This window comes from Tasmannia lanceolata, unplaced genomic scaffold, assembly GCF_043159265.1.
Source record: "Tasmannia lanceolata isolate RefF3 unplaced genomic scaffold, GAP_Taslan_0.1 ptg000020l, whole genome shotgun sequence".
NCBI classification, from domain to species: domain Eukaryota; kingdom Viridiplantae; phylum Streptophyta; class Magnoliopsida; order Canellales; family Winteraceae; genus Tasmannia; species Tasmannia lanceolata.
The window spans coordinates 18,967,336-18,978,909 of NW_027518697.1; the positions used below are offsets into that span (position 1 = coordinate 18,967,336).

Genomic DNA, 11,574 nt, shown 5'->3' on the forward strand with positions numbered 1-11,574 from the left:
AGTCGATTTATCACTCCCCTAAATTTAATTCATCTTACGTGGCGGTTTTCTAGTATGAAATTGTGATGCAAAATGACTCTTAGTGAAATTGCCTAGCAAATCCCCTTTCATAATAAATATCAATCAACGTCCAATCAAAGGGTGCACAATAAGAATAAGAAGAGGAGTGCCATTATCAAAACAAAGGCAAAGGGAAACCGACCCCACTGCTTTTAAACTAGGCAACATTGTGTCCATATCGTCACATCCGCCCCTTTTCAAACACACACTCTCCTCGATGTTAGCGTTGGAAAAAAAAAAGCGGCATCCAATTCTAAAACTCAGTAAGAAAACAAAGAGAAAAAATATAGAAAGAGAGACACGCAAAATCTATTTTCAGCCCCCCTTCCCAACAAACCAACAACCACATTCTTAACAATGGCAGTTGCTACGACATCCGCCACCGTCGGATCATTCTCTCCCGGACGATCGGCTAGATACCGGCCACGCTTCACCGTCCGATCAAGTGTCCCGATCGTGACCCACCTCAAGAACAAATGTGCCACTCCTCTCCCCATACTTCGCCACGTGGCAGACGCCATGGCTTCTGATATGCGTTCCGGTCTAGTCTCTGATGGAGGCAGTGATCTCAAGATGATTCTCAGCTATGTCGATAGCTTACCCTCAGGGTATATATTTATTACCCAATTAGTTAATTTGGATTTTTATCTTGATTTTTTTTTTTTTTTCTAAATTTGAGTCTTATTTAGGTTGCTTGGTTGATTTGGGTTTTCTTTGATATTTATATGACACATAGTTAATTTGGATTTTTATTTGATTTTTGTTTTTTTTTTAGTAAATTTGAGTCTTATTTGGGTTGCTTGTTTGATCTGGGGTTTCTTTGATATTTCTATTTCATTCTTGTTTTTGTCTTAAGTGTGGCTGCATTCAATTCATTTTGGGAGTTCATAGAAGTGGGTTTTTGGAATTGGGATATTTTCATGATCTTTGTTTTTTTTTTTTCTAAATTTCAGTCTTTGTTAGGCTGATTAGTTGATCTGGGTTTTCTTTGATGGTTCTGTTTCATTCTTGTTTTTGTCTTTAATGTGACTGCATTCAATTCATTTTGGGAGTTTATAGAAGTGGGTTTTTGGAATTGGGATATTTTCATGATCTTTGTTTTTTTTTTTCTAAATTTCAGTCTTTGTTAGGTTGATTAGTTGATCTGGGTTTTCTTTGATTGTTCTGTTTCATTCTTGTTTTTGTCTTTAATGTGACTGCATTCAATTCATTTTGGGAGTTTATAGAAGTGGGTTTTTGGAATCTTTCAAGAAGATCCCACTTTCTTTTGAATTTTTAGTCTTTTGCTCTTTTTATGTCTATTACGCGGATAATTATTTGAGATTTTTTTCATGATCTTTGATTTTTTTATTTTTTATTTAATTTGAGTCTTATTTAGATTACTTGGTTGATCATGGTTTTCTTTGATGTTTCTGATTCATTCTGTCTTTTTTCCTCTTTTAAGTGTGACTGCATTCAAGAGGATATTCTTTTTCTTCTTTCATTTTTCTGTTCTCTATGAGGTTTTATAGAAGTGAGTTTATGGAAATTTTCAAGGTCTGAATTTCTTTTGAATTTTTTGTCTTTTGCTCTTTTGTACTTGTACGGTGTGATTGGAGATAATGGCTTTCACGGATACTGCTTTCTTTGATTACTAATTCAAGTAAGTATTGGAAAGAATATCAATAGATTGATATTTTCCAAGAAATTTAACACTAGAAAGAAAGGGGGATTTTACTTTGTTCAAAACAGAGTGGAAAATGCAATGTGGTAAGCTTAAATGCACAAATTTATTGTCTTTGTGTTTTATTGAAGTGGGTTCTATGAGATTTTCAAGAAAATCTGAATTTCGTTTGGTTTCTTTTGTCCTTTATGAAAGAGAAAAAGAAACTACTGATATTATTTGAGATAGTATGAAATTAAAAAGAAGGGATTTTGGCATTAATAACCAAGTAGAAAAATGAATATGGTGAGAATAAATACACAAATTTGCTTATTTTACTCTTAATTACAACATAAGCTTCTAAATACTTTGGCCAGAATTTGCTAATTCTGTCCTGTGAACCAAATGATATTATTTACAATAGTATGAAATAGAAAAGAAAAAGGGATTCTGGCATTAAAAAACAGAGTACACAAATGAATATGGTGAGAATAAATGCACAAATTTGCTTATTGTACTCTGAAATATGACTTAAACTTCTGAGTACCATGGACAGAATTTGCTAACTTTGTCCCACATTGAACCAAAATCATCTAACATTGTCCTTCGTTATCTGAAAGGCATGAGAAAGGTCTGTTTTATGCATTAGATCTTGGCGGTACAAATTTTCGAGTGTTAAGGGTGCAATTGGGAGGGAAGGATGGCCGTGTTATTGGTACGGAATTCGAACAAGTATCGATTCCTGAAGAACTGATGTTTGGTACCACTGAGGTCAGTTGCTTTTGTATGTTTTGATATATCTCTAAGCTTTATGTACATTCTTGTATGGCTTATTCGTCAGTAACTATATCCATTGTAGGAATTGTTTGATTTTATTGCTTCGGGGCTAGCAAAATTTGCTCAAAAGGAAAGTGGAAGTTTTCACATGCCTAGCGGAAGGAAAAGAGAGATTGGTTTTACATTTTCTTTCCCTGTGAGACAAACCTCCATTGATTCTGGCATATTAATCAAGTGGACGAAGGGTTTTGCGGTCAAAGGGACGGTATGTATTTCAACGTCATAATTGAGTTGAGTTTATACCATAAAGATTACTATATTTCTCTCCTGAAATGAGCATTCTTTTTATTGAATTTCATGGTTCAACCAGATCCTAATTTTTTTCCCTTTACAATTTGATGTAGAATAAGAGACCTGCATTTTAACTAAGAAAAAAAATTATGCTTTTTTTAGGCACTACGAAGTATGATCCAATGCTATGGCTACGTCTTTCGGTTGCATATTTAGAATCAATTGTATCTATATATCTCAATGGCTAATTGTTGGTGTGCATACACATGTATTGAGTTTACAGAGGGGAGTGATAAGTCCACTTAAATTCTAGTGTTTATAACTGTATGAGAACTTTTTCGTCTAGCGTGGTCCACCTTTAAAATTAATGTGCATCCTTCATCCTAACACTAAAAATGAATAAGATTGTTAAATGGCGAGTTGCATAATACCAGGAACAGGTCTCGGTTGTCCAATGTGTTCATTGAGACCATGAACAAGTGCGATCTTATTGGGACAAATTTTCTCTTTTAGCACCATAGAAGCCGGCCATTGTGGATAAAAAAGGTGGAGAAAAAATGAAGCTAGATAAAGATAACTGCCTAGAAATAGTTGTCAGGAGAACGCGTAAAAGATGGCCATCCACAGGAGTATTCCATTGTGTATAAAAATGGTGGGGAAGAAATGAAGTTAAATCAAGAAAAATGCATAGAAATAAATGTCAGGAGAGCATGTAAAATATGGCCTCCCCCATGGTTAAATATGGACGTCACTTGTAGAATAAAAAGATTAAGACACTCATAGGGAGAAGAATATGAAAACGAAATAAAACTCATCATGGTAGGCTGGAGAACTGGAAATCTCTCATCAGAACCCGTAATGGGTCTAATTGCTAGAGTAGCAACCCAAATTGAGAACACAACACTGCATCTGAGTATGATATTGGACATGCATGGTCCAGATTTCTAACTTATTTACCTGATCTAAGGAGGCAAATATAGTAAACGTGATTGAGGTGAGAGGACAGCAAGAATCTAAATAAGAGAACTCTTCAGTTTTCAGATGTCCAGAAATGCAACTTAAATACGTAACAATAACTGATTCTTTTCGGTGAACGATTAAGTAGATTCCAAAGATGCATAAGCAGTGAGAGGTTCAGAGCTGGTCACACAGTTTTGTTCTGTTGGGTTTGAGTAAGTGCCTTAGTTATGAATTTCATTTCGTTCAGCATTTCGAATCGCTCAGTGGGACATGACGTATCAGTTTTTCTGTCCATTTCAATGTTGTATTTAGAAAAATGTTCTACGACCAGAGAAAGTTTTTTAAATAGTTTAAAAATAAAAATATTTGAAAAAATATAACAAATCATTATATCTTAACAAAAAGACACATTTTACTATTTAAAAAACTACCATAGGCTTGAACTTGTCTCTTCACTGATTAATTTGAAACTCAGTGCAAAACAATAATGAAACTCGTCATTCATCATACAAAATGTGAACTATAACTATTACACAAAAATTAAGTTTGAAATTGGAATGCTCTAGAAGTAGAAGCATGAAAGTATGACAAAAACCTTCTCTTGAAGCCTTTGGAAGGATTTGAGGAAGGTAAGAGTTTTGAAGAAGTGATGAAAATAGGACATTTAATGTATTTTTATACCTTCCATATGTTTGGGGTAAAAAGATATAAAGTGTCTTTCAAACAACTATAAAATGAGCAAAAAAAAAAAAGTTTAAAATGGTAAAGATACGAAAACTTTCACTTTTAGCGACATTTTTGGAAATTTTCCAAAACTCTGGATTTGTGCTAGATGAAATAGGGAGGAGTGCCCGGTTTTGTCTGCTACGACCAAAACAGTGCGGTATGGATGAAAAAAACAAACTTAGGCGGAACCAGAAATCTGACCAGAATGTCCTACGCTGCTGTTCTATACCATTTTCCACGCTGGGATGGATTTTGTCCATTCCGGGCGAATCGTGATCAGTAATATGAACTTGGAACAGAACAATAGTTTCTGCTTTAGCTAATAACTGGATTTCTCTACCAACAAAAACTGGGTACAAACAAACAATCAGAGCCCTGATGTACCACATACAAATCATCTTAGAAGACATTGTCGCATTCCATAGTGGAACATAAAATCTGCTTGTGAAATGTGCCTCTGATCAAACAATCCAATTTGCTCTTAGACCTGTTCAATCAATCTCATCTTTATCTTTGATAATGACATTAATCACAAATTATACATCTATCTTATCAAGAACAGGATGTCTTGAAGTTGACACTAGTCAAACTTGTCAATTCTACTGGCAAGTCACCATCATTTGTGTTTGCTTGAGATGATTTCCTAATAGTGCCGACCCCAACTAGTTTGGGACAAAGGCTTTGTTGAGTTGAAATGATTTCCCAATAGTAGTTACAACTTACAGTTTCCCAATGATTAATAAAATCCTTGAAAATTTTCTCAATCTTCACCCTTGTGCAGGCTTCAATGATGCAAAAGAAACGTATGTAGAGTGCAACTTATCCCTAACTATTTTGCAGAACTCCAAAGATTAAATTGGTCAGTCCATACATCCCTAGCGTAGGATCTTCCAAGATATATATGACCATTTCCATAAAAAAGTATATCCACAAACAAATAATTATTGAATGCTTTATGATTCCAATTACTAACCTGATGCAGTGCCAACATGGCACTGCATCATAACCAAATTCATCTGCACAGAGCAGCGTGTTTTATTCATTCTCTTGTAATAGTTTGAGAGGTATTGAGGTGGAATGGTTCCCTCCACATCTTTTAAGAATGCTGATTTTGTTTTACACTAAAATGTTTACACTCTTTTCTAGTATCTTGTGTTTGAATTTGTTCTCCAAAGAAAAGTTGGTGGATTCCGCCACTCTAGAGTTGCCTTTCTTTGGATTATGATTTGCTTGTGGTTCCTTAATATTTTTTGTTGTTATATTGCTCCTCAGTAGGGGTGTAAACGAGCCGAGCCGAGCCGAGCTTGGCCAGGCTCGTTAAGCTCAAAGACTAGGCTCGGGCTCGGCTCGGGCTCGAACCAGGCTCGGCTCGGCTCGGCTCGGTCAGGCTCGGCTAAGCTCGCGAGCCGCTCGCGAGCCTATCGAGCTTGGGTTATATTCTGGAATATCCGTATCAAATGGACGGTTTGGATTATCACAGTGGATTATCACGGTTTGGATTATCAATGTGCGAGATTCGCACATGCTAATGTGGGTAGCAAAGGTTGCTAGCAAAAGGAAATAATAAAAAAGAAGTCATCATTACGAAAAATTAAAATATATGTGCGAGATTCGCACATGCCAAGTGGGTCGCAAAGGTTGCTAGCCTTTGCTAGCAAAAAGGAAATAATAAAAAAGAAGTCATCATTACGAAAAAGTAAAATATCTGAATGCGTATATAGTTTTAGATGAAAAATTACCAAAAAAGAGTAGTAAATTATGACATTTACCGAAAAAATACAATCAAAGGGTACGAAGTTATGACAATTACTCAAAAAAGTCATGATTACGCTTGAAAAAAAGTCATGATTACGCCTCGCCGGCTGCTACTGTATTATATTTATTTATATATATATATACTGTATTATATTTATATATATATGACTGTTTTTCTTAACGAGCCTTAACGAGCCGAGCCGAGCCGAGCCTGGCCTAATTCGGGCTCGGCTCGTTAAGCTTAACGAGCCTAGCAAGCCGGCTCGGCTCGGCTTGTTAAGGATTCGAGCCGAGCTCGAGCCGAGCTTTTTTCGAGCCGAGCTCGAGCGAGCTTCCGAGCCCGAGCCAAAATTGACACCCTTACTCCTCAGTGCAAAATGTAATTATGAACTATTGATTCTGAACAGGCAGGAAAAGATATAGTTGCTTGTTTGAATGAAGCCATGGAAAGACAGGGATTAGATATGCGGGTTTCTGCACTGGTAGGTTATGCAACTTTCCGAGAAGATTATATCCTCTTTATATAATAAGGATTTCATTCTAAAGAAATTATAGCTTTCACACATGCTTCAACATGCCAATTATATAATTAATTCTGGTCAAATGATCTCGTCACCATTCTCTTGAGACAGGTTAATGATACTGTGGGAACACTAGCTGGAGCACACTACTGGGATAATGATGTGATGGTTGCTGTAATTTTAGGCACTGGAACTAATGCATGCTATCTAGAACGGATGGATTCTATTCCAAAACTGCAGGGCCAGAGACATAGTTCCGGGAGAACGGTTTGTAATTGTCCATTTTTTTTGCTACTGATGTTGGCATTTCAATATTTTAATAATTGCACAAATTCAACTCGTCTTTTCTTGTTTAAACAGCTGTCATAGGTTATTACAGTTCCCAAGAAGCTCTTAGAAGCCAATTAAAAAAAGAAAAGACAAATTAAGTTTGTGCAGTTATTAAACCATGGTAGTGCCAATATAGGTGGCCTTTTTCTTTCTTTTGTAAATTTATGTCATGAAAACTGAAGTCAGTTGAGTAGTTTGAGTTGGTGTCGGATGCGAAACACAGTTTTTGTGGCTACAGAAGCATGAAAATTGGAAGTGTCCCTTTTCTTTCAAAGTTTCAAGCTTTGGTTTGATGAATACTCTCTCCTCACAGATTATCAACACTGAGTGGGGAGCATTCTCAAATGGTCTTCCCCTAACTGAGTTTGATAAAGATATGGATGATGCGAGCATTAACCCGGGTGAACAGGTAAACCTAGGTTTTGGATTAATAATGAGTTGTCGTTTTCATCTTTGAAATTTGTTTTTGTTGCTTGGTTGTGTTCAAAATTTTCTAATTTATAAGCTTTCCGCTAATTTTCTTATCATGTTTTAATGGAATCAGATATTTGAGAAGACAATCTCTGGTATGTACCTAGGTGAAATTGTGCGAAGGGTGTTAATCAAGATGGCTGAAGCAGATGCTTTGTTTGATGATTATGTCCCTGACAAATTGTCCACACCTTTTATTCTGAGGCAAGTTTGTATCATATTAAATTAGATCTGTACACTACTTGAGGATAGACATTTGGTACTTGCGTTTCCCTTTTTGTTTGCAGAACTATGTTATAAGACCCTATTCCCCTTCTGGTTGGGGAATAGGGTTCAATGTTTCACATGCATTCTTTCATAATAAAATGAATTAGAGAGTAAAATCAGCTTTTTTTTCTTTATTAGATTGTTGAAAAAAAACTATGCTTGTCCTGATGTCACCTTCTTTGAGGATAATCCTTCTTTCATTCGAGCAATCATATGCCAAAACTTGGATCTATTTTTTCATCACCTCTGATAACCATTGTGGTTCCTTTTTAAGAGACTACTGCTCCTTCAGATTAGAACTTAAAACTTAGTATTGTTCCTAGGCAATCAGTACAGGTTTATATGAGAAGTAAAGTAAGGGATTTGATTCAACCCGTAAATCAATATACATTTGTGTTTAATGATCCCGTGATTTATTATATTCCTTGAATTGTTTGTATTGACATTCATAAAGGTAAACGGTCTTGTACTCGGCATCCGATCGCTGGTTTTGTTCATTTGATTCTGTATCTCCTTCCTATAAAAAGTTTATTGCATCTCTTCTATTGTGATACCCTGCACGTCATGATGGATTGGGGAAGGCAATAGATGATGAAATGAGCTTAATACCCTGCAATAGATCATGTGTGTGTGTTGGGAGTGGGGTGTGAGAGAAAAGGTATAACCCAAAAATCAACCTTTTAGACCATGTCTTAAGTGTCTTTATTGGTCATTGAATCTGGACCATTGTATACTCATTTTCTGTATCTTCTTTTCTATTATTCTTGATTGGATGCTTAAGAACACCCAATGATAACGAATTTTGGGCATCCAAGGTGAGCTCTACTTCATGAATGGCTTAGATCAATCACGGTCAGTCTCATATGTATGATACAGACTGGGAATAAATACTTTAGATTAGTCATGGGTTCAACACTCATCCTCTTTTCTCTTAGGTTTTTTCAAATGCTTGGAGATTATTTGAATTAACTGAGTTCACATAAAACTAACAATTAGTTCAGAAATTCAGGATAGTTGAAAAATCTCTCAGTAATTGAATTATGTGTGAAATTTTCATGAAAAAATTGTGTAAGAATATTACTCAAGAGAAATGGGCTGCTAAACCTATTGGTTACTCCGATCTCAAAGATATCTGGTTGTCCTACTTATTGCATTTTCTTTGGTTATGGAGCGAATGTTAACAACCTAATTGTATTTACATCTTGGTCGATTGACTCTTAGGGAATGCAATACAACTTTTAACTTTGTTTCAAACATACACTAATCATGATAGAAACTTTATATTTCTGGCATCATATGATTCATGCCTTAAGTTCTCAGAAATAAGGCATGCTATAAGGCTTGAACATGTAATTTTCTTTGCAAATTATGTACAAATTGATGTAGTTTTTTTCTTAAACTTTCCTGTCTTCTTGCTATGCCTGGTTAGTTTACCAGTCTAAATTATTATGTCTAAATACAGCTCAAGTAATACACTATTAGAAATCTGCTCATACTGAGCTCTTGTCCAAATTGCGTTTTCAGGACTCCCGATCTATGTGCTATGCAGCAGGACACCTCCTCTGATCTAAAAGAAGTTGGAAGTATTTTAAGGAACGTTATTGGGGTAATAAATTCTTATGCTTATGTGTTTCACAGAATAATCCATATCATAGAAATAATTCATAGAAAACTCAACTCTTGTGACAAAGTGTAAATTCTGCTTTCATACATAACAAGAGGAATGCTAGACTTACAGGTGCCCTTGCAAAAAACAAAATGGGCAAATGGCGCCCCTATTGGCCAATTTCCATTTAAGATGGCACAGAAAATTAGATCTAACTGTCTTTAATGGAATTTGACCAATAGGGGCACCATTTGCCCCATTTTGCAAGGGCGCCTGTGAATCTAGCATTCCTCATATAACAAATTCCAAATGACTATTGGTTCAGGCACCATCCTCCTCCTTGAGCGTCAGGAAGATCGTCTTAGAGGTCTGCGACACTATCGTGAAGCGAGGAGGACGATTAGCTGGAGCAGGGATTGTGGGCATTCTACAAAAAATGGAAGAAGACTCAAAAGGCCTAATTTTTGGTAAGAGGACAGTGGTGGCGATGGACGGAGGTTTGTATGAACATTATCCTCAGTACCGAACGTATCTTCAAGAAGCGGTCACAGAATTACTGGGTTTAGAGATCTCAAAGAACATCATTATCGAGCACTCGAAGGATGGTTCCGGCATTGGAGCAGCTTTGTTGGCAGCTGCGAACTCGAAGTATGTAGAGAAAATCTAGGAGTGGAAACTGATCAGATTAGTAAGGTATATTTTTTTAATACATTTTTGTTTTCTCTGAGGAGTTGTTTTCGGGTTTGTACTTTAGTTGGTTTCGGCATCATTGAATTGAGAAATAAAAGATGGATTCGGAGTGGTAGTCTGTCTTAAGAGCTCAACTGAGACTATAATCTAGCATGTTTGAAGAACTTGGAAACTGTACACAAACAATCTTTCTCTACTGTATGATGGTGTTGCAAATATTTTGATTCAAGTAATTGAGATGAGTTACTCTCGATTACGGGATGTTTACCTCAAGGTTGATCCAAAAAATGTTTGATTTGAGACTTCAATGTAGAATATGGTGGATTGAGAACTGTTTGATTTGGGATTTGGTCATGAACTTTAACTTGTTTACTTGCTTTTCTCCTTAGCTTTTCTACTTGTTTTATTCGTGATGGGAGTTTTCTAAGATCTTATGATTTGTGGAAATTTTCTGTCGAATGTGGACCTTTGTCTTTTAACATTTTAAGTATCCATTCATAGACCACAAATCAATGGGTTAAGATCATCCAATGGAGAGATTTGTTTGGGATGATTTTTTCTGTGGGCCAGAGATGAATGGTTTGAATCATTGAAGTGAAACCGATATTTATTTTCAAGGAAAAATGGCTCTAGGCAATACTAGGGTGTCTTTCCTGTCCTGACCTCTAGCCTAATGTGTGCAGACTCAAACTTGCAACCCAGACCCGGGCTTGGCTTTTTTTACCAAGTCCCTGTTTGTTTGGTTTTTGAGGACTGATTGTGAGTTCAAAACTGATTATTGGACTGAAAATTAAAAGTAAATTTAAGTGCGGCCATATTAGTTTTGGATTTTGAGAACCGATTAACTTCAAAACTGATTATTAGACTGTAAATTAAATGTAAATTTAAGTCCAATAATCAGTCTTGGACTCACAATTGGTTCTCAAAATCATAGGCCCTGTTTGTTGAAGATTATGTGAACCAATTGTGAATACCAAACCTCACTTTTCATCATATTTTTTCATATTCATTTAATTTATCTGAGGAGGCTGCTCTTTCGTGCAACAGCCAGTCCGCGAAATGCCTTATGCAATGGTCCTAGCAAATCCCTTAATTTTATTACTGAAGAAGATATCCACACTCCCTTGTTTTGATGTTGTGACTTGTGAGTCCTTTCTTCTTAAATTACTCTTCTATAATTGGTTGTCGATAACTTTGTTGGTAACTGTATTAACGAATAGAATAAACCAAATCAGAGAAGTGGGAAATAAAGAGTCTCATCTATTCTAGGCAATATCAATCTCTCTCTCTCTCTCTCTCTCTCTCTCTCTCTCTCTCTCTCTCTCTCATTTTTCTTGTAAGCAGAACTAGAGTACTTTCCTGAAAAGATACTTGCTTTTTCAATTGAGATTCCTGCTGATACCAGTATATACCAATGACCGGCTGAAACAGGTGAAATCAAAGGACATTACTTGAATGCTACTGCGGGTACATGCGAA

The 11,574-nt window shown here is 36.1% G+C and overlaps 1 protein-coding gene across 1 annotated transcript; it reads left to right on the plus strand.

Annotated features, from left to right (window-relative positions):
* Nucleotides 1–259: 259 nt before the first annotated feature.
* HXK3 (hexokinase 3) lies at nt 260–10,502 on the plus strand. The gene is made up of 9 exons (XM_077365146.1): nt 260–668; nt 2,323–2,473; nt 2,562–2,744; nt 6,619–6,693; nt 6,844–6,999; nt 7,376–7,471; nt 7,607–7,737; nt 9,325–9,406; nt 9,732–10,502. The coding sequence occupies exons 1-9, from the start codon at nt 418–420 to the stop codon at nt 10,071–10,073; spliced, it is 1,467 nt and encodes a 488-aa protein (XP_077221261.1). The 5' UTR covers nt 260–417; the 3' UTR covers nt 10,074–10,502.
* Nucleotides 10,503–11,574: the final 1,072 nt, after the last annotated feature.